Source organism: Gadus macrocephalus, chromosome 20, assembly GCF_031168955.1.
Source record: "Gadus macrocephalus chromosome 20, ASM3116895v1".
NCBI lineage: Eukaryota > Metazoa > Chordata > Actinopteri > Gadiformes > Gadidae > Gadus > Gadus macrocephalus.
The window spans coordinates 192,381-216,500 of NC_082401.1; the positions used below are offsets into that span (position 1 = coordinate 192,381).

The 24,120-nt window shown below is 45.5% G+C and overlaps 2 protein-coding genes across 2 annotated transcripts in view; both read right to left on the reverse strand.

The window, feature by feature from the left end:
* LOC132448861 (uncharacterized) overlaps window positions 1-24,120 on the reverse strand; it is a 332,340-nt gene that overhangs the window by 69,994 nt on the left and 238,226 nt on the right. The gene's annotated exons all lie outside the window — the stretch shown is intronic.
* On the reverse strand, window positions 15,877-16,866 carry LOC132449198 (zinc finger protein 862-like). The gene is made up of 3 exons (XM_060040894.1): window positions 16,656-16,866; window positions 16,430-16,568; window positions 15,877-16,331 (listed from the first exon to the last, which is right to left on the reverse strand). The coding sequence occupies exons 1-3, from the start codon at window positions 16,859-16,861 to the stop codon at window positions 16,059-16,061; spliced, it is 618 nt and encodes a 205-aa protein (XP_059896877.1). The 5' UTR covers window positions 16,862-16,866; the 3' UTR covers window positions 15,877-16,058.

Below are 24,120 nucleotides of genomic sequence, written 5' to 3' on the forward strand. Positions count from 1 at the left end.
CTTTAATTTGAAGGAAAAATTCCCCATTAAAAACGAAATCGTTACGGGTCAGATTAATGTCGAGCAATTGCAGTATATGTGCATCGGGCCTAGCAGCGTCAGGATATTTCTGGAATATATTAGAGATGGTCTGTAGACCCTCTGCTATATCGATGTTTGTGTAGAGATTGTCTATCTCTCTAGTCGCCAAGGACATATGTGGCCTGTTGGTATGAATGTGTGAATTACGTAACAAAACGAATCAACGTGAATGTTTATGCTTTTGATTTTGGTGACGAAGTCATAAGTATTAATGAAGATTAACTGAGATTTAAAACACTTAGACTAATTTAAGAGAGAGTGCAAAAGAAATCGAGGGGTCCGGAGCAAGAATTGACAAAAGACTTTATCGTGCAGAAAAACAACAACGACAACAGCCTGAGTGGGTTTGCAAAGTCACTGCTTGAACGTCGGTCCCAGCCTTACTTTATACACATACAGGAATTTCTTTAATACAATGGAGGTTCCCTTTGTCCCTAATGAGGTTTCCGCCTAGTCAATCCTCGTCTCAGCGTGTTATCAACTGTGCCCTGGTATGAGGTCCTCAGGGATTAACCTTGTTAGCCAAAATGACCCAAGGCTGAAAGGTGGAGGTCAACATGACTTGACCCCGCAGTTCCCAGGACATTTCTGTGCACCTACCATCTGCTCTGAACCCAGACTCAGCAAGCATCATGTGTTTTCCACTATTTAAAATATAAAGCCTATTAATAATCATGGTTTACTATAGAATATACTCACTAATTTCTACCACACATCTCCCCTTTATGATCTAATAAGATCATAACAAAAACATAACAGTTGTTTGGGTCATATTCTACAGTACATTTGATCATCGTTAAAAACCTTTAAACATGTTCAGGAGTCTCAACCTGGTTTAAGGCAAAAAAGATCTATCAAATGTTTAACATGTCTAACTAGAATTCACACATAACACAGTATTTTCAGCATGCATTGAAAATAAGCATTTCAAAATATATGACATAAAAATATGAAACTCAAAAAATGACATTTCAAAAAATAAGTAAATAATAGAAATTAAAAACTGAAAACGGTCAACAAGCTTGCATGGATTGGGATAGCTCTGATTATCATCATGTACCGGTATACTTATAACGTGGGGGTTTGGGCACCGTAATTGCTGCGGTTCGCAGCCACCATGCCCTGGAACCCATTAGTCCAATGTCCATTTGTTCACACGGTCTGAAATAGTTGTGGTTCACATAAAGAGGTCACCAGTTAAGAGAATAGGACCTCCTTCTGATGTCCGATTCTCACATTCCGGTCTCCTTTCTAGTGTCACTCCAATCTATCTCCCCATAGAGCATCCTCCCCCAGTCACCCGACTCCTCTATGACAGACACCATTTCATTGAATTAAATTGGATATGTAACTCACACCGATCTTCCCTATGCGCATGTTCATGATTCTGGCGGAAGGTTAATGCACATAACGGTTGGTTATCCGACATAACAGTAAACACAAATTCATTGTCTTGATCTTGCGGTGGTATCTGAGCATGCAAGACTATTTTCCTTTTGTTGTCAACCAGTCCTGAATGATTTTGGGCCGGATTATCCTGTGTTCCTCTCTGGCTTTCTTCAGTAGGCCTACCACCCCCTAATTCCTGGCCCTTCCAGGTTTGTGTTGTCCCCGTGGTTTCATCCTTCCTCGGGGTCTGTGCTTGTGCCAGCGGAATCTGGCACAACCCGTAAAGGATCAGAAACAGGCTCCCCGTTTTCAGCATCACCATGCTGCTGTATCTCTTGGCTCGACTGGATCTGGTCCTGGGGCAGCTGGTCAGCCCCACGTGTGTCTGCGTCTGGCTCCTCCTCACGGTCGTCTCTGGCTTTGGGTTGAGCAGCTTTTGTGCAGTGGTTGAGATGATACCACGTGGCACTTCCTTCCACTTGGATGGCTGTTGGTGTTGCGTTGGTGACTTTGTATGGTCCTTCTCTCCTGGGTTAGTTTGTTCCACTTTCTCCTGAAGACTCTGAGATACACGTGGTCACCTGGCTCCACCCCCCTTGGTGGCTCCTTCTCCAACTCTGGAACTCTGTCTTTCTCCTGTTTGAAAAATAAGCCTGTGTATGCCAGTTAGTTGTCCCATATAGCGTCTTAATTCAGTTTCCAATTGTTCCAACGGAGGTCCTTTGTGAGGCCCTCGAATGACAGGCGAAGGCATGGGTCGACCCGTAAGCATTTCATGCGGGGTTAGATGCGTCGTTCTGTTAGTTTTCATGCGATAACTCATTAGTGTCAGTCGTAGTGCATTAGTCCTTTAAGTTAGTACTCTAATTTAATTTTGTTAATCTTTGTCTTAAGCGTCCGATTCCTCTCTCCACCATACCTTGTGGTTTGAGGAATGTAGACACGGCCTAATCTTTGTTTGACATGCAGATGTTAAATCACTTGTTTGAGTGTTTTCTGAATAAACGCTGCCCTATTGCCTGAGCTAATTTGTGACGGAATTCCAAACCTTGGCATGACTTCTCTAGTCAGAACCTTGATTACCGTAACCGCACTTTGGTCTTCTGATGGGACTGCTTCCACCCATCTGTTGAACACTGTTTTTTCAAATATTTCACACTCATTTAGCTGGATGTCAATCATTGTTTGCAAGTATGGTGAAGAAAAACCTTGTTTTCAAAAAATGTCCTAATTCTCCTCAATACCTCCCCCCTTGCGCAATGGTTAAAGCCATGCGCATTAAATGATAAGCAAATCTAAGAACGCCGTTGGTGCAACCAACGTCGAAACGTGTAACCTTAAGCATCAGCAAACTGAAACCAATCTTTTGGGAAGGGAAATCGAAACCAGTATGTCCAAATCCAAAGCCCAATATGGGTGGGTTTACCATCAGCCGCCTGAAACCACGCTGTTCCAAAGTCATGCACTAAACCGAAAAAACTTACATGCGTTAGTGGCCTTCTATACCACAAAGGTAAAATAAAACGAAATAAAACGCGACATGCCCCGTTCCAAGACCACCTCTGCTGCCAGAGCTGACATATCTTACTCCTGCTCCCCCTCCACCTTTCATCAGCCGGCTTTTCCTATGATGGTTGCAGTCCGTCACTCCATGATCAAGTGAGCCAGTGCTCACAGTGACTCTGCCAAGTAATCGTTACTGTGCCTGTTTTAGGTTGTCCCGGGCTTCAAGGTGGGATCTTACCCGTCGTTGGCTAACCAGCCTTCCATACTGGCTTATTGCAGGATTCCGTACCTGGGATACGATCAATCCCCACCTATATGGTGGTATGGATCGCAAAGTGGAGGGACGGAGACAGAGTCGTCAGCCGCATCTGCCGTATGCAGCCATATGTGTGCGTAATGAATACACATCAGGGCGACTATAAAACAAAAGATAATTTATCAGAGTTAAAATTATTAAAGTGTTGCAGCAGCATTAGTGGCATTTGAAGGCAAACCCACTACTTCCGAATCCAATTTGACAACATAGCATGTATGACTCCTTCCCAGCAGATGTAGTGTCAATTCACCTACTGTCCTTTACTAGGGAGATGTGAAAGAAAACAAAAATCACAATATTAAAACTTGCATTTTCAATATTGGGCGACTCACTTTTGTCTTCACCGTTACCCAAAATCACAATTGTCTTCATAATCCTACCCAATTGCCCTTCATTATCTATTTAAATTGGACGACCTAATTAAACCTTTTATATTGCTTGCATTTAATGTTCTCCATATTCTGATTCACTACTATACCAAACCCAAACCCTCTATGTTGATCTTAACTAGTTTATTCAACACTGAATTGATACATTGTTTCTATTCACTAATTAACCATATTGTTTTATCTGAAGTGTGCTTGTGTATCCCCTTGTGTACTCCATCACTCGGAGTAGGAGAGGATTCTCCCCCACCTCGGCAGGCTCACACACACATCCTTTCTTATTTTATTTTACTTATTTATTTTGAATGACATGTCATTGTGGATAACCTAAATTATAAATTTGGATAACGTTTTATCATACTTATTTGGTCTAATTTTTAATTATTGCCGATTGTTTTTTCTAAATTATAAGATCACTTTTAATAAATTGTCTATTACTTATCATAATCTCAAGGGAAATATTTTATTTGTGTTGTTATCTTGGCACCTAGACCTCGTCAGGTCCAAGCACCAAAATAACATCCACCTATCCACCGCAGAGTCCATGGGTTGGGTCCGCTCCTCTTTTGATGAGTCACTTTACCCTGGCGCCATTTAACCCATTGACTCCTGTGGTGTGCAGACAATTTTTAACGCTAATTGCTCATGTTTTGGAGTCTAAATAATTATTCCTAAATCCTGTAATCACCATGTAACTTGCTCAGGGACACAGCAACACTCAGCTAGGAGAGATGGGGATCGAACCAGCAACCCTTTGGTTACTAGACAACTGCTCTACCTCCAGAGCTAAACGACCCCAGCCACCTCTCCGCTGATTTATTACCTCCGGGTCGGTCCGCATCCGCCCTTTTTGCTTTCTATACATTCCACTCCCTTCTCCAAACACCTTCTCCCTCTGATCCAACCTGTTGTCTCACCAGTGCTCTGTGTACCAAGATGTAATGATATATACCACATGATGTTCCGACGCGATGGAGAGTCTCCAAGAACCACAGAATCACCAATCCCAGCGGTGGTTCTAGGTTTTTTCTAAAACAGTGGACATGGGTTACATACAGGAACCAATTACAGAGTACATCCAACCGCACAAATAATCTATTAGGCACAATGCAAATTCAATCTCTTTCTCTCTGTTGTCCCTCTGTCCAGCCCCCACCTGCGGGTTTTTTCATTACTTACGTTCCTTCTCTCTAACTCTCTTTACCTCTCTTTATCTACTTCCTTTGCTTTCACAAATCTCCATAACCATTTTCACTTTCAGTAATCCTTTCCTTTCCTTTCTGGTTTATTTGTTTTTTGGACACTCTCCAAAACTAGATTTATTAATCTTAAAAAGGCCATCGAAAGATATGAATCTCCCCAAAGAAAATTCTAACCGGAAAGCCTTCTCCAATCTCATCGTCACTTCTCGTTGCCAAATCCACACACTCTTCCTCTTCTCTGTCTCACTCTTCACAAATCACTTCATCTTTCCCCTCTAACTTAACTCAATGCTAACTCTTTCTCACTCACTCACTCACTCACTCACTCACTCACTCACTCACTCACTCACTCACTCACTCACTCACTCACTCACTCACTCATACAACTTAAAATAGGAATTCACCGATTCTCATCCTTGGAGCTGTCATAGGCATTAACTGCGTGTGTTCCGAGAATCCTAAAGTTTTGGTGAATTTTCCTGCCATGGGGAAGTGAGAGGCATAGTGTGTAAGTGGTTCCAGTGTGGACCATCATTGGCGTGCCTCTATAATTTGTCAGAACCTGCAGTATTGGTTCCTCATCAGCTTGTTTTGTGATTGCTACAAGCTGACCCTCCCCCTGTGGATTCTCTGGGCACCCCTAGTATCCCTGACCCATATAGGGACCTGCCTGTCCCTGGTCGCTGTTACCCTGTGTTTGCTGTGGTGGAAAAGGGTTAGTTAAACAATCCTTCTTAGAATGTCCTTCCTGGTTGCACCCATAACATATTAAAGGACCTCTGCGTTGTCCTTGGAATCCTGGTTGTTGATTGTTTCTAAACTGTCCTTGGGGCCCCTTGTACTGATTCTGTCTATTTTTATTTGTGGGGTTCCCATAATTATGGATGTGTACATGTGTAACAGGTAGAGTAGGTGACAGTTGGCTCTGAGGCTGTTGTCCTGGGAGAGAAAATGCCAATCGTGGATATTGGTTTTGAAGTGCGCCCTGCTGGGCGGCTTGCGAAATTACAGCAGCTGGTTCTAAAACACCTGCCTGTCTCTTCTTATCTCTTTCCTTCCTTGTGAGATCTTCCAGCTGAAGCTGATATAGCTTCCTCTGGACCTCTTTGTTTTGTTCCTGTATTCTTTGTTTATTCTGACGATATTCATCCACTGCATGAACTAAATGGCCATTAAAATTTCTGAGATCCTGATGTAGACAGTCCAACCACATCCTCTAGCTTGGCTTTGATTTGGCTGGGAAGTGTCTCTATCACAGAGTTTCTAAACACGACAGAGAACACCGGATGGATCTCAGGATCCTCATCCGTCTCCATGCGCCATCTGTCTACTTGGGCCTGCAGGTAGGATGCAGGGTTCTCTGTGTCACCAATGGGGAGAACTCTCATGTCTTTAGGATCCATGTGGACCGGGAACTCCCTCCTGAGTGTGGCCCACAACGCCCCTCTGTAATGATCAAGTGTAGTCTCATCATACTTTCCATCCAGTATATTCAACCCTCCATTCCTCAGCACAAACTCCATCTTGGATAACCCCAACACTCTTGCCAACAGAGCTTTCAGGTCACCCACTGCAATTAGCTTTCCCACTGTGAGCTCCTCAAATGTTCTAATCCATTTAGACGCCCCGTTAATTATGTTAGGGAGTTTAGAAATGACTCCCTCCAAGTCCTGTGAACCCCACGGTTGATAATGGACCTGTTGTCCGTTGACTAGAGTAGGATAATTTCCCGGAGAAGTTTCGGGTGCTTTTCCTTCTCTCTGTGATCTCCTTAGTTTCTCATCTAACTCGAGTGGTGTGGGGCTTAGTACTGATGTACTGCAGCCAGGCTCCTCTGTCGCTGGGCTCTCACTATACCCCTCCCCCTTGGGGTCATTACTCTTTTTTAGCTTCCTCTGAGTCTTTGTCCTCTTTACTGATCTCTTTCCTCTCTTTTTCTTTCCCGGAGAAGGCCCCTCGCAAACCTGCTCATTGCCATCTTTCACATCTTCATTACTGTGCTCAACACCACTTGCCCCATCTTCGTCCTCATCTTTACTCTCACTAGAATTAATGTCAGCATTGTTACACTCTTCCCTTGCTTTTCTAATCCCCTCATAACAGTCCATGTGTATGGGTGCGCCCCTCCTCCCCTGTGTGTTACATTTATTATCTCCTTCATCTAGTGTGACTTCCCCTTTAGCTTCTACGTTGTCTTTTAGCAATGGGTACAATTATACTAGTTTGTGCAGCGGTGGCTCAACCGTCAGAGGCAATCGTTGAGCCTTGTTGTTATAAGCTATTATTTCTCCCGCCACTCTCTGTAATGTTCGCCATCTCTCTCCTTCCTCTAGGAACAAAGCTAAAACTAACTTTTCCCTGTCCCTCTTTGCTAAGGCCGTTTTTCCACTTCTGTTATCTATGTAATTCCTTATCACTACCTCCATGTCCCTATACATTATTGGATCAAAAGTCCCTCCCATGGGCCATATAGTACCTGCTGCTTCTGTCCTTTCTTCCCAATTCTCAGATCTTTTTCATCTCACCTTTGAGCAATAGACGGTCTCTACTCAAAATCTCTACCACTGTTGGTGCCATTTTTAATTATTACTTTATTACTTTATTTATCTATTCTTAAGTACACTATTTATTAATACAATTTATTTGAGTTTATTCTGCTAGTTATTTTCTATACTTTACTATCTCTAAGCTACAAATGTGAACTCTTCCCAAGCGCTCGTCTCCCTCCCGAAGGTTGGAATGTGGCCCCCACCCTTCACTGCTATCAATTCTCAACCCTGCCTTGCAGGCTCCTGCTCGTCCCCTGTGTGTTTGCTCGTGCACGTGCAGTTAGAGTCAGCGCGGTTACACATTTATTCAGTACTTCAACAAATTAACTATTCTCTATCCGTCTAATTTATTTATGATTATCAACTACTTTAAACAAATTAACTATTCTCTGTCCGCCTAATTTATTCATGACAGAATCAACAACAAAAAAAATGAACCGGGTCGTAAAAACCTCCAAGGTAACTTAATCCTAACACGACTTAAATACAGACAATAAGCCGGTTCATACAATTTCTTTATCTTACATTAAAAAATGTCCGAATTGTTTGTAATTAATTACAAAATAAAAGGTTGACCGAGTGTAGAAACTGGCCTTTTGGTTAACACATGAACGGTCGGATGTATAATCAACCAACCAGAATTTCAAACAAGTACTTATCGCTTCGCAGCGCCAAGGTCAGAATTATAAATGAACTATTTCAGTTTATCCAAGAGCTGCATCTCAATTGGTCCATGATCAGCACATTCAACTCATTCACATGGTACTCCAAACAACAAGCCTATTCTTCCAAAACAATGGCTGAATACATAGACACTCGACCAGATCAAAAACAGACAAGAAACTTCTCAAAATACCAACTCAAACGGTACCCCAACCAAGAACCTTATCTTTTCAAAAGTGCGAGAAGTCTGCTTTCTCAAAAAAAATGCCAAAATCGGAACAAAAAATTCACCATCAATTGTTGCATGATTTACAGTTCAACCGCTGCAAGATTAGAATTGAAAATTCACCAGTCGACATTCCAAGGAAACCTCTCTAAAATAAAAATGAATTCATAGACGGCAATGAATTCCAACCCAGCTCTTTTGGGATATTTTTAAACATCCAACAGGCACTTTTATCGACCTGCGGACCTGTACTGTCCTATTGGATCTTTCCCACTAATTCGATCCTCTAGAATACAGCCACAGGACTTTATAATAGGTCTATTTGACCAAAACCTCAAAACTCCAAATAACAACAACTCGTTTACTCGTTTCAAAATAGGGAGCCACAAAAGCGTCTTGGTCATTTAGAACCACAGCGCCTAGGGCATATGTGCGCGCGCACGTCAATCTCTTCCGGAGCTCCCGTCTCTCTCACTCGCTCGTTTATCTATAATTTTAGTTTGTTTGATCAAAGAGACACTTTACCTGCTGCTCGGCGTTCAGACGGGGCAAGAACAGATCAAACGACTCTATCCTATATATGGCAAGACAACTTACCCTTGAGCTCTGGTCGTATGATCCGTTCGCGTCCCGTCCTCTGGCCCGGCAGCTGACGAGTCCCTATTTCCTCCTGGTCGTGACGCCAATATATCGGAGATTAATCGAGATTTAAAACACTTAGACTAATTTAAGAGAGAGAGTGCAAAAGAAATCGAGGGGTCCGGAGCAAGAATTGACAAAAGACTTTATCGTGCAGAAAAACAACAACGACAACAGCCTGAGTGGGTCTGCAGAGTCACTACTTGAACTTCGGTCCCAGCCTTACTTTATACACATACAGGAATTTCTTTACTACAATGGAGGTTCCCTTTGACCCAATGGGGTTTCCGCCTAGTCAATCTTCGTCTCAGCGTGTTATCAGCCGCGCCCCGGTCTGAGGTCCGCAGGGATTAACCTTGTTAGCCAAGATGACCCAAGGCTGAAAGGTGGAGGTCAGCATGACTTGACCCCGCAGTTCCCAGGACATTTCTGTGCACGTACCATCTGCTCTGAACCCAGACTCTGCAAGCATCATGTGTTTTCCACCATTTAAAATATAAAGCCTATTAATAATCATGGTTTACCATAGAATATACTCACTAATTTCTACCACATGACCTAATTAACTGAATACTTGTGACAACATATTTGCCCAGAGTTGAAGGGCTGTGACTGTTGGTAGTTGTGGTTGATTTTGTTTAAATATGCCGAATTGTGATATTATGGGTTATTATTGTTCAGATGATATGGCTAAGCTAGCTAACAGCTGCTAACGTTAGCAGTCTCTTGTTGCCATAGCAACAGTAAACATTGACATGGACTAATGAGCTGTAAATAGGGATGCAGAATCAAGCTGTATTGTAAATACAGATGTGATAATTTTAGCACAAAATACAAGTAAACCTATTGGAAATAATTAGTTTAATTTGCAATATTTGCCATTGAATTTATTGTAATCTTTCAATTCATTTATTGTTTACTGAGGTGATGACTATTTTGAGAGGAATGCAATATGTGTATGTTTAAAGGTTTATGTGAAGAAACATACTATATGTGTGATAAAAATGACAATTGGTTATTCATAAATGTCTCTTTATATTCTCTGATACCATCATCTCCTGTCAAACAGGTTTTCCTGACCTGATAGAAGTTATTCTATGATGCTTGAGAGAGAGAGAGAGAGAGAGAGAGAGAGAGAGAGAGAGAGAGAGAGAGAGAGAGAGAGAGAGAGAGAGAGAGAGAGAGAGAGAGATACGAGCTGTGGGTTACACACGCCATGCTGGGAGACACACAGAGACGCAGAGAGAGAGAGAGAGAGAAGAGAAGGGTAGAGAGGAGAGAAGAAAGCGAGCGGGAGAGAGTGTGAAAGGAAGAGAGAGAGAGAGAGAGAGAGAGAGAGAGAGAGGGAGAAAGAGAGCTTCTCTTGACTTTGTGAGTTTATTATGCAACTTGTTTTGTCTCATGATTGAAACAAAAGGTTTGATTACGATTATTTGCTGGTTGAAGATTTTCACATTGATGATTTTAATTTCAAACATTTGCATATCTTTTAAGTTAAATTAACAGTTATGCAGGTGGGCCTTATGGGCTCTTTTGAGACTTAAGTCATCCTTCATGACGGATACATTTGTCACTACATCACAAAAAGGCTACATATACTTGTCAGTACACAGATACTGAGTACCAGTTCTGTTTGCTGTTTCTTGCAGGTCATGAATTTGGTGAGTGTAGCTGGCTGGATGCGGACGAGGAAGTAGGGCAATATATATATTGCCCCAAATATAACCATAAATAGAGATTTTTATTTTTTTTATCTATAGCTGTGTGAAAAAGTCTAAGACATGAATTACAGGTCTGAATAGATATGCATTCTCATATACATGTATGTATACAAACATGTGCACATACACGTATATGTAACCCGGTATCACGCGATTTCGTGCTCATGCGCACAAACGTTAATCTGTGCGCATCGTGTCCCAGATTACGATTGTCCGACTTTTTTAGTGCTCCACAAAACGAAACGAGAGAGAGAAAGAGAGAAAGGCAGGGACAGAGAGGGAGAGCGAGAGAGAGAGAAGCTTCAGAAGGGGTGAGCGCCGATAGTACAGTGCACCCTCTAGTTATATATAACTAGATATAATTAAATGATTTATGATGACTATATGCTCTGTAAGGTGACCTTGGGTGTCTTGAAAGGCGCCTCTAAATTAAATGTATTATTATTATTATTATTATTATATCTGTATATATTATTATCTAGTTATATATATGTCAACATTTCTGATTTGTAAGCAGACCTCCTCAAAAACGACGTTAATTGTCGGAGAACGCTCCCATTCAGACTGCATTGGTTTACATTTCGTTCTGTGTATCACTAAAAAAGTCGGACAATCGTAATCTTGGACACGATGCGCACAGATTAACATTTGTGTGCATGAGCACGAAATCGCGTGATACCGGGTTGGTATATGAGGATATGCAACCCTGTCTCATCAAAATTACGTTCCCAGAAAACTATTCGGTATTCTCAATTACGTTTGGCAAAAAACGTATATTGTCTGTGATTACGTTTTATTGAACGCATCGCAAATACGTTCGTTCTCAGCCTATTTTTTGCCATTTATTTACTTCTAGGATTATGTTTGGTTGAAACGTATCCCAGATATGTTGAATGTCAACGTATAGCACATTATTGTCATTAAGGCATATTTCCCATTCGGGGAACGTTTCATTTAACGTATTTAGTCTGAAACACGTATCTTGGCCGTGAATACGTTTTATTGAACAACCAACAAGGTTATAAAATACATACATTCCTGGTTATATAGCCTACAATACATGAATTATAATTATTTGGAAACTTCCCATCACTGCCAGTACGGCGAAGGTGACGGTGATGCAGGGTTGCGAGCTTCACGGGTTGTTTTAAAAACAGATTTGCGGGAGTAAACCTCAAAGGCGCAGGTCAAGGTTTTCTTGGGTATTTCAAAACCCAGCGCAGAAACAGTTGGGGTGTACTATGTATTGTATAATCTTCTTGAAAACTCAGTCAGAACTATTAAAAAGCAGAGGATGGGCGGGGTTGGGCAGTGGACACACACACACACACACACACACACACACACACACACACACACACACACACACACACACACACACACACACACACACACACACACACCAACCCGGTATCACGCCAAGGCGTGAAATAGATACGTTGGTCCACATCGCAAGGCGTGTTCAGGGTCACGCTTTGCCTGACCAAAGCATGAGGAGTACAGGCTTTCTTCTCCATTCTAAATGAATGGAGGAATAGCACCAACAGGGGGCGAGACGTTCTCCTAGCATTTGGTGAAATTGTTACGTGCAGCCTATATTAATCTTTATTATCTGAATGAGAAATGCAATATTTTAGGACAGATACACCATTAAACGTGTTTCTAATAACATTTCTAGCGAGAAATATACCTTTTCTTTGCATCTCCAGTAAGTGAATGTGTATGATCTTTATTAATCTTTATTATCTGAATGGGAAATGCAATATTTTAGGACAGAATCACCATTAAACGTGTTTCTAATGACATTTCTAGCGAGAAATGCACTTTTTCCTTGAAAAATCTTCAGTCAGTGAATGTGCATGATCTTTATTAATCTTTATTATCTGAATGGGAAATGCAATATATTTGGACCGATTCACTGTTAAACGTGTTTCTAATAACATTTCTAGAGATAAATATACTTTTTACTTGCATAATCTTCAGTCAGTGATTGTGTCTGATCTTTAGTTTTATAGTTATTAGGAAGATTTTATCGGCTCGCTCGCATGTTTCAACGACGTCAGGTTGCTAGGGACGCTGCTTTCGCTAAACTAGAAGCTCACGTGTTTCCTGCGTTTGTGTTATTAAACCGTTACTTTATGTAACTTTTAATGCCTATCATCTTGTTCGAAACACGTATATCTGACCCAGCCAACCCAGTCGCCAAAAGCATACGTTGACAACGTTTTCCTGAACACTGGATTAAGTCGAATTTCAACATAAAATAGCGTGTTACACACACACACACACACACACACACACACACACACACACACACACACACACACACACACACACACACACACACAATGCATTTCGCTGCTTAAACAACAACAACAAATATTCCCTCAAATATTATTACTTTCAAAACATTGGCCAAAGTGGAATATCTTTTTTTTATTTGGGCTGCTTCTAGGACATTTTGGGTGGATTTTGAACGGTATGTGGGCAGGACGTTTTTTGCAGGACCTGGCAACCCTGCGCTGTTGCCCGAGGTGCTGAAATGCTCCGGAACAGATCTGGATCCACTATGGCCAAAAGACTTGTATGCCCCCCCTCCCCCCTTAAATAAATACTATGGCAGAATAAAGAATAAATTCATGCATTATCATTCAACCTGAACATGTGTTTTTACAGTATAGCGTGGTGGAGGGATGACGTATGTTGGCCAACCCGGAAGCGTCGCCCTGGGTTCCCTTGACAAAAAGCCAACGGGTTTTTCCATTGGATTTTGGATTATTGCAGAAAAATTAGCATCTTTGAAGCACCCCCTCAAAAACTGATAATAAATAAATAAACAAAAATATCCTTGCTCCAAAGAACGAAATGTAAACCAATGCATTCTGAATGGGAGTGTTTCTCCGATTTTTCCAGTCTCACTCCGAGGACCTTAAAATATGAATCAATCCATTAGAAGTATGAAAATATCTTCCCGGTGGCCTAACGGGGCAAACAAGGTGTCCTTTGACATCTACGTTTCGAGGCGAATGCAACAGTGCCACACATGATCATATTTGAATATGTTTCGGGGTAGTAATTAGCTGTCGATTTTGGAGGCCTTTATCAATAATAACCAGCTATAGATTTGCTTCCCGATGGAGATTTCTGACAAATTACATGTTATTTAGCATCTACACGTTAAGCTGAGTCCAATGAGATCAAGCTCGCCCTCTTGCTACACCGAGATCATGTCCTAGACCTAGGTGTACCATGTAAAATACATGTTACCATTTTCTAGAGTGTCATGCTTGGTGTCATTGGACTCAGCTCAACGTGTAGATGCTAAATAACATGTCATTTGTCACAAATTTCTATCGGGAAGCAAATCAATAGCTGCTCATTATTGATTAAGGCCTCCAATTTCGACAGCTAATTACTACCATTAAACTTGTTCAAATATGCTCATGTGTGGCACCGTTGCAATCGCCTGAAAGCGTAGATGTTGAAGGACACCTTGTTCGCCCTCTTACGCCACCGGGAAGATATTTACATGCTTCTGATTGACTAATGAATTGATTCAGCTATTCCCCCAGAAGTCTGGGGTCAAAAGGTCAAAAGGAGACGGCACCACGCCGCTTATGAGACAAAAGTTAATGTGTATTTCTCTCATAACTTTTTGTCATTATTAAAGAGAGGCCTGATTCTCAGATATGCAGGTTGGATGGCTACGGTGTAGGTCTGGGAAGAACTTCAGGCCAAAATCTTGCAAGCGAGCCGCTGGGTGCAGGTGCAGGAGATGAATGAGAGGGGACTGGGGGACACGGGATGGTGGAGAACGATAAAAAACAAATAAAATAAATTAAATTGAGGGCCTAGATAAAGGGGGAAGTCGCAGGAAGGGTCAATGGGGAGCCGGGAGGGTAAATGAATAAATTGGTGAAAGTAGTGGGGCCGATCGTAAGGTCGAATTGAACCGCAATAAAAATATAGCGTGTAAACAATGTTATTTTTGTACGTTGTACTACCATCAAACATCCAGGAGATGGAGCATGGAGAACCGTGGTGTTATAATGAATTTGGGTCACCAACAGGGGGTGCTAAGTGACTCCAAACCATATTAATGTTGGAGATCCAAGATGGCGGCCTCCGTGGGCAGAAACGTAAACAAAACATTAAATAAGAGCGGTATTAGGGGTCACAAAAATCCAAATGTGTGACGATAAATAGTAAAAGTAGAACACAAGACGAACCAGCGGAGAACAAAACACAAAAAGCTACAAATTGAGCCGAAAAACGTGGTCAGCAGGTGTCGCCAAATAGACCAAAACCATGCGTTCCTATTAAAACAGTGGGTCAAATCAATGTACTGTCGAGGTTTGAAGAGTACATTAAAGCACTTTTAAGGAATGATGTGGTAACGTGATCGCTTGAATAAATAAGAATGGCAGGGAAGGGGGGGGGGGCACAGGACATCAATAGAATAATTACACAGGGTGCATTTGGAAACCAATAGGAATGTATGAAAAATAAAAAATAGGGGGACGAAGGGGGGCTGGGCCAGGGGGGCAGAATAAACACAAACACATGGTAAGAAAAATAAGAAAGGGGGATCCTTTGTGGGGGGCCGGGGGCTGGGGTGGAGGTCATGTAAGGGGGCCTTTGGGGGGTAGGGAAGGGAGAGGTTGGGGTTAGGGTCAGGGGTGGGAGAGGTTAGGTTTAGGGCCAGGGGGCGGGGTCAGGGTAAGGGCTAGGTAAGGGAGGGGGTTGGGGTTAGGGTCAGGGGTGGGAAGGGTTAGGTTTAGGACCGGGAGAGGGTCGGGGTTAGGGTTAGGGTCAGGTGAGGGAGAGGGTTAGGGTTAGGACAGTCAGCAATTAACGACGCCACGGTGGCGTCACTGGCACGGGCCATCATCAGGCGGCTCCCCAGGGGTCCCCGACCCACCCCAACGTTCAAACCAAGGGGTTGCATGGTCCCCAGCCTGTCAATCCAAATCCTCTCCGACCTGCGCCGTTGGGCGGCAGACCAGAAGGGGTTGGCTTCTAGCACCGACGCGGAAAGGGCCAGCCATCCGTGTTGTATAAAATGCGCAACCAAGGGTAGGTGAGCTTCTCTTTTATGTTTGATATTATGTCGGTGCTGGTGGAAGCGGACACGTACTGTGTTTCCTGTTTCTCCTACGTATTGGAGTTCACAAGTGAGACAGCGGATCAGGTAGACCAGGGCTGTACGCTTAGCTTTTTCACTAGGAGCACAGGTGCTCCTAAATGAAAAAATTTAGGAGCACAGAAAAGATTTAGGAGCACTATGAAATTTTTTAAATAACACAATTTTATTATTAACAGTCAAATCAGTAACACACATTAAACATATACCACAGTGCCATCATAAGGCCTACTGCAATTAAACGCAGAGAATATCTCTGTCCCACAATTTTTTGTAGTCAGGTCGCCTGGCACGCTTGGCTGAGTTCATCCAGCGGTCCACAGCAGGACTTGGATCATAGTCCTCAAGACTTGGCCCCTCCAGGGTGATCCTCATGAGGTCTTCGGTGGTGGAGACTGCAAGGCTGCTTCTTTTGGAGCTCTTTATACGGTTTTGTGCAGAGAAGCCCCTCTCGCACTGAGCAGCTGAAATGGGCAGTGCTAACATCAGCTGCACCAACTCCAGTATGTTCTATTGGGATCAAGAAAGGCCTTACTTATCTCATCTATAACCACCAATAATAGGAGGAGGGCAATGCAGGATACAAACACTCAGCAGTGTTTGCTTACCTTGTAATCCTCCCTGTATGGCTCCTTGGTGAGCATTGTCTCCCACAGGCCACTGTAGGACTTGTCCTTGAAGCTTTGACTGACCAAAATCTTCAGTCCCTGCCACTCGTCCTGAACAGCCGCCAGGTCACACCCTGATCTGTAGAGATTTAACAGAGGGAGTTAGCAAATACCCAGACATCATTGTTCGCATCACAGGGCACAGCAGTGCCAAATACATTCTTACCTCTCAAGAGGCTCTCTGAAATGCCTCACCAGGTCTGCCACATCACCATCACCAAAGGTCAGAAGGCTGCCCAGGTCATCTGGCCATGTGTCATGGTTGAAGACTTTGAAGGCCTGAACCTGGGTCTTGACTTCAGCCTCATCATTCAGGAGCCCACCAAACCTGTCTTTTAGCTCAGTCACACCAATGTTGATGGCCGCCTCCATGTGCTTCTTCAGCTGGGGATGGGTGAGGTCTGTGAGACCTGTCAGATTCCCCTTCAGTGGTATTCCCTTTCAGAGAGAGACACACAATTTCAATTTAATTTAAATAGCTTTATTGTCATGACAAGACAGTGCTTATATTGCCAAAGCATATAACAATAAAATGATATTAATAAAAATAAACAGATGAATAAGCGACAGTCAATGGCAGAACATAAATGATAACAATAAAATATAAACAACTTAACAATTGTGACACACAATCACACACAAAATTGTTTTAAAGACTGCATTTCTCCAAATCTTTAAACTGAATAGACCTACACTAATTTTCATACAGTGACTGATTCTCACATTTCTCCTCGAAACATTTGTTTCCCTTAGATCCTAACAAACTCATCCTAACCTGGAATCTGCACTCATCATCTCCATGCTGAGCAAGCGTGGTCTGGATCTTCTCCAGCATGCCTCCTGACTTTGCCCTAGACTTAAGTCCGTCTAGTCTTGTCACAGTCTTCCTCAGCTCTGACATGGCTTGGGGGAGGATCAGGTCATTTCTCTGCAGGGTGAGGCTAAGTGTAGACAGCTCCTCGAACATGTCAGCGAGAAAATGGCAGAATACACAAAAAAGTGCATTCTCCATTCCTCTCTTTACCTGTGTAGTAGTGAGTAGATCAACACAAAATAAGTGTTGTATTCCTAGCCACCTCCTCACCTGCCAACTATTCAAGTCTGAAATGTCATTTGACTTAAATCTATTTTTTTTACTTAATGTATTGCGTAAAACTGACCTTCTTTGCCCGTCCTTGAACCTCCACTGTACCTGCAACAGCCAGGTGCTCCATGTGCTGCAGGACAATGGAGTACTGGCCATGGTCTGTGGCGAGGTCCTTTTCTGCTCCATGTCGCAGGAACACTTTGAGAGCCCTGTGGACATGGGGGATCCAGCGTGTCCCTTTGACGGTAGATGGTGTGCAGACATCCACGCCAAGCTCTTTCCCTATTTGATTGAGCTCTCTCTTGGACTTTCCGCTGAAGTGGTAGGTCTTCCACACGAGATGCAGAAGATCGTACACCTGGCACACCATTGGTTCTGTCTTCTGGAGGGTTAGGATTGCCAGCTCTAGTCTGTGAAAGCCAAAATATAGGGGGGGAAAAGCTGTGACAAATAATTTAGGGTGTGTGTGCACACACGCATGTGACAAATGTGCATGTATGTCTGCTGCCACATAACCAATTTTTTCAGTTACAAACCTGTGAGGCATGCAGTGGATAGGGATAATATACTCCCCTGCCTCTCTTTGCAGGAGAGCAATCACTCCTCCGCGGTGGCCCATATTCACTGCGGCACCATCTGCCCCGAAGCTGATCAGCTTCTTCATCCATGACCCTCCATCGTCCTCTGGGCAAACTGCATTGAATGCAGCCTTGGTTGCATCCAGAACACCTTGAAGGACAACACAAAAACAATAAGACTTTTGTAGCCTTAAAACAAACAAGATAGTGACTCAATTATGCATTTATGAAACTATACAAAAATAAAGGTTACTATCTAGCTGCTAGACAGTGACCACCTACCAATGGCATGGGAGTGTTCGAGGGTCTGTTGTCCAACGAGGAGAGTGACTGGCTTCCCACCCTCCACCAGGCGCACGTAGACAATCTCACACTCAGTGTTTGATATGTCAGTGTCTCCATCAATGAGAACTGCAAGGTGCTTTGCTGTTCTCAGCTTAGCAGCTAGGCTCTCTTTCAAGAGATCGGCAACTTGTCCAATCATTTCTGCACACCTGTATGAATGAGAACACTGTTGTAAAGCGCTTATAGTTTATGGTTTTATTAGATCCCCATAAGCAGTGTTGCAGAACAACCGCTGATCTCCCTGGGACTGGGGTCAAGAAATACTAATATAACATAAATAGCCTGGCATACTACATGCCATATACACATGTACTAAGCTACACATACAGTTACATAACATGACTGACATCACATCACATGCAATTACATTACTTATCATAAATGGTAGTTATACACATGCCAGAATATCATTACATTGCTTTGTTTTCGAAAAACGCTATATTTATAAATACAAGGTTACTATTATTATTATTATTGGAAAATATTACCTGACATGGTTGTCATAGGTTGGGTTGATATCAACACCGTTCTTCTTGTGCAGTGTGATAAGTGGCCCAAACTTGACAAATGGCTCTTCCTCCTTGGCGATGAAGTAGGCGATGTTCATTTTGATCTTTAGCTGCCTCCTCATCTCCACCTCGGAAAACATCACCTGCCTGTCCAGGGCTGCGGTCACCGTCAAGGCTGGTTTGTTTTGTCGCATCATGTAACTGTCTCTGCAGGTGATGTGCCGCTTGGAGTGGTTGTGTTTTGTTACACCATCTTTTTTTAAATGGGGGTTTCCAGTCACAAATGCTGAATTACCTGCCTGCTTCTGCCCTTTGCAATACTTACAGAACATGAGGTTGTTCTCAAACTCTAGCCAAGGGAAGAGTTTTATCCAATCAGATTTAAACTTGTAAACCTTGCTAGCACTGTCGGTGCTAACGCTAGCTGTTGCCATCTCCTCTGGCTCGACACTGTCAGTCCCAGATTCCACATTTTCTCTCACATTTCTCTCACCGATGTCCTCTCCCTTCTTGGTTCCACCACTTTGATTTTTTCGAAAATACGACTCGATGCTCTTCATTTTTCAAACGTTCCCGCTACGATCGAGTATCCCGACTACGACTGATAACAATGCGCATGTTCACACCGAGATCACCCCGCCCAGCTTGCGCCGCGTCTACTGCATCTACCTGCCGCCAGACTCCGCGGTAGACAGAAGCGGTACCGCTGGAGAAACTACTTCCCCTCTTGTACACACACACCGCAAAAGTTGAAAAAATATAAACTTCCATGGGCCGGTGAATCGCCGTGTCGCGCCGCCTGGTGTGGACTACCGAGCCGCTCGGGGATGGCCGGGCGACGCGTATTGACATTCAATGTAAAGTCGCCGCAACGAGCTGGGCGACGTGATCGCGTGTCATCATGAGAGTTCTGTGTTTTCCAGGTGTGAAAATGTCGATTTGTATAGGCTAGAGATGCGAGAAAATTGTACTCTACTTTGATCCACTTTGTATGAATTTATTTTAGGATCAAAAAGCTAATGAAAGGGTTGAAATCCTGCTCGCACCCGTGCGCCCTTTTTATTTTTTCTACTCGCACAATCTATTTTTAGGCGCATATGCGAGTAAAATGCTCGCACTGTACAGCCCTGTAGACACAGTTCTACGTATTGATGCCTGCGTGCCGTTCAGTGGGGAGAACATTCCCATTGTTTTGGTTCCGGGCCAACGGAATAAAATTATAAAAATACGAGAGTCTAGTGACTCTGGGCTCCGACAAGGGGCGCAGTTTGGCCCTCACCAGGAGGTCTCTAATATTTTTGTTTCTCCTGTAGGCGGCGATGATGCCATAACCCGGAAGGTAAGTGATCGTGTCGAGGAGATGTTGGAAGTTCGACCTGACCAGTCGGGTCAGGCGAGCGGACGAGGTGGAGGAGGTCGTGATAAAGGGGATGCGTTGCCCCTCGAGAGGAGGACGTGTGAGTTTAAAGGTTTTAAGGGAGAGACGGCGGGCCGATCGCGAATATCCCCTAAGGGCGAGGGCGTCAAACAGAATTTTAACTGCTTCCCAGAAGTCTGCAGTTCTGGAGCATATGTGCTGAAAGCGCAGAAGTTGCGGTTTAATGAGCCACGCAAAAGTGTGCCTAGGGTAGAAGCTGCTCGCATGTAAGAGCACGTGTGTGTCTGTGGGCTTAAAGAAAACGTTCACGTCTAACATGAGGGACATCATGAACTGTGGGCCTTTGAACGTGGTGGTATCGACAAAATCAACGGAGGAAAAATGTTTGCATGATTTGAGAGTAATGGACGGATCGTGCGTGTTTAGGATGTTTAGAAATTGATCGAATTCCGATTCAGAGTGTTGCCAAACGCCCCATATGTCATCTAGGTAACGCATGTATGATAGAGGTTGCAGAGGGCAGACGGCGAGCGCAGAGGCTTCCCACCGCGCCATAAAGAGGTTTGCATACGAGGGGGCAAACTTCTTCCCCATAGCCGGGCCTTTGATTTGGAGAAAGAACTGATTGTCACAGAGGAAATCATTTCTCGTGAGGTTTATCTCCAGCAAGTGAAGAAGTTCGTCGTCAGGGCGCGTGACGACAGGACGCAGGTTAAAAGCATCACGCACGGCGCGCATGCCCCCAGCAATGTCTATATTAGTGTACAGACTGCCAACGTCCATAGTGAATAAGAAAGCGTGCGCAGGGATCCGAAGAGCACGGACCTTGGTGACGAAATCATAAGTATCTTTTACGTAGCTCGTGTGTGAGATAGAAAGAGGGTAAAGATAGTGATCCAGGTACTCAGCCGTATGGTAGGTTTCACTGCTACAGTCCGAAACTATCGGGCGCCCCGGGGGGATCTTAAAGGGCTCACTCCAGGCCACAGGCTCTTTATGTATTTTTGGTAACATGTAGAAGAGCCTGGGCCTGGGTTGCGCGTCACCCAAGAGGTAGTCACGCTGCCCATTGGTGATGTACTTTTTTCTCCACAGGGAGCAAATCAAATCAACAATCATCGGGACGGTCTCAGTATATATGGGAGCCTCCAGTTTGGAGTAGTAGCGCGTGTCGTGCAGCTGCCTGTGGCCCTCCCATATATACTGAGACCTGTCTATGATGACAACAGCGCTGCCTTTATCGGCGGGCTTGATTACTATATTTTTGTTTTGAATTAGTTTGCGGAGAGCCTCCGACTCCTCAGGGAGGAGGTTAGCAGGGGCCCGGTTGATCCTGAAGGATTCGTGATAATAACGGAGGTCAGCATTGACCAAGCGCGCGACTTCTAACGGGATGTCATCCTCGGGTGGAACCCAGGAGGATTTGTATGTGAAGGGTAGTTTCTCCGACGGGGGGTGATCCCGGAAATAGACGGCTAGTTTAACCCTGCGGTGGTACTGTTGGATGTCCGAGCGGACCTGTTGATACAACTCGCAGGGGTCTATGTCGGTGGAGGGAATGAACGGGAGTCCTTTATCCAAAACTGAGAATTGCGCCACCGTAAGTAGGAAAGATGTAGATAGGTTAATAACCGAGCGGTTCCCTCGAGGCGTGTCTCGGGACGCGGGAGCGCTCAGGTTAAATACCGGACCCATTGGTTAAAGAGGAGCGCTGGCGTGTCCCGAGACCAGTGGATGTTATCACGTTCGGTGACGAATGCCTGTCTGGGCAGCGTTGGGATCGACTCGTATCGAGTGGCGATGAAAGCATTTAACTTGGAGAGAAGCTCCTGCTCTCTGAACGGGAGCGCACGGGAATAGTTGACTTCAGGAATCAGGAGCGCAGCGCAAGGGAACGCGATACGTGCCCATTTAGAAGCGGTTTGGAGATTACGCACAAACCATTTCTCTAACTTGTTATTCCTTTCGTTTAAGCCGAAAGCCAGGACCAGTTTGCGGACCTTGGGGTTGATGGTGGTCTTGGCCATCACCGCGGAGGCATGACGGAACGACGCGCCAGGATAGCCATCGATCTGGAGACCAGGTATGCTAAATTCAGCGAAGTGTGAGAATGAGAAGCGGTTCCCTAGACTGTAAGTGTCACTCTTGGCATTTCTTACCCGTGCTTGGGTGTCGGGTGGGTCGAGCGAGGGTCACAGTCGGGGTGGAGAAGGAAGAGGCGGGGCTGGCGGGGTCCCGTGCGTCAGCCGGTGCGTCGTTTCTCTCCGGGTCGGCCCGGGCTAACCCATGCGGGGGTGTTGAGCCGGAGGGCGGTGGAGGAGGAGGAGGGAGAGGAAGAGGAGAAGAGGAAGGTCCGGGAGCGGGCATGGCTGCGACTCGTCGGCGGAGGCGGCTGGACGCGAGCCTGGTCCTTTGAGCCAACGGTGTGGTGCTCTGGAGAAGTCCCGGGGCTGCAGGCCGTGGAGGAGAGGGGGTAAGGGGAACGGGAGAGGAAGAGGAGGCGGGGGGGATGGGGGGGCACAGGGGCGGAGAAGAAGGAGAGGAGGAGAAGGCCAGCGAAAAGGTAGGCGACGGCAGCCTGGCCGGGGAGCGCCGTTCAGCAGGTCCTACCCCCACGTCAAGGGCCTCCGGACCGGGTCCAGGGGACCGGAGGCCGGGGGCAGGAGGCGGTGGTCCAGCAGGTAGGGTGAAGCGTGGCAGCACGGCTCCAGGGGCGGGTTGCGGGAACAGCTGGACCAGAGGGACCGGAACGTCCAGAACCTCTCTGAGGCGAGAGCGCAGCGCGCTCACCGTCTCCGGGCGCAGGCGTTGGCCGAAGTGGCGTTGAGCCCAGGCCAGGGCCACGGTGAAGCTCGGGCGCCAGATGGGGTCTGGAAGGAGGAGGAGAGCACCCCCCTTCTCGTCCACCACAGCCTTGTAGTGGTCCCGGAGCAGCAGCATGCTGGTGTACCGCCAGTTGCGCGCGTCACCGTCAATCAGCTGCGCGGTCGCGGCGTTGGGGACAGCAGGGCGGGTGGAGACCCTCAGGGACTCAGCTAGCCTGGCGACGACGGGAAGGGGCTCCGGGCCCTCGGCGTTGGCGAGGTGGTGAGAGGCCTTCAGGGCCGCCAGGAGTCCGGGTCGTCAGAGAGCTGAGCAGCCGGGGCACGTGGCGCCCGCCTGGGTGGAGGCGGACGCGCAGACCCAGTGCGCGCCGCGGTGGTGACCGGAGGTCGGGGCCGGTCGCGGGGTCGTGGGTCGGGACGCGGAGGTGGAGGTCTCACCTGCGGGGTCCGGCGGGGGGGCTCGGAGCTCGGGCGGGATGGCGAGGAGCCCGACGCGTCTCAGGAGCGCGGCGATGGAGAGGCTCCTGCGCCTCACGGCGAGGAGGCGTGTAGGCCGGTCCGTGGTTCTCGGACCAACCCTCGTGGTGGTGACGGGTAGGCCCGTAGGGAGACCAGTCCCTGACGGGCCTCGCGTGTTGCTCCCAACGTCTGGGAGACGGGTGGCGTGGGGCCCAGAGACGTTCGTGTCCGTGGTCGAAGTGATGGAAGCGGGCCTCCGGAGCAGGTGCAGCCCACGCGGAGAAATCCATCAGCGGTGGGGGGTAGTGGGGGTCCCGAGGAGTCCGCCTGCGACGTCCCCGTTGGACCAGGGTCCACTCACCGTCATCTTGAAGGTGGTTCGGTTGTATGTTTCTTTTCGAATAGTTCGAATTCGAATTAAAACGGAAAGTACCTAAGCTATACTGAAAT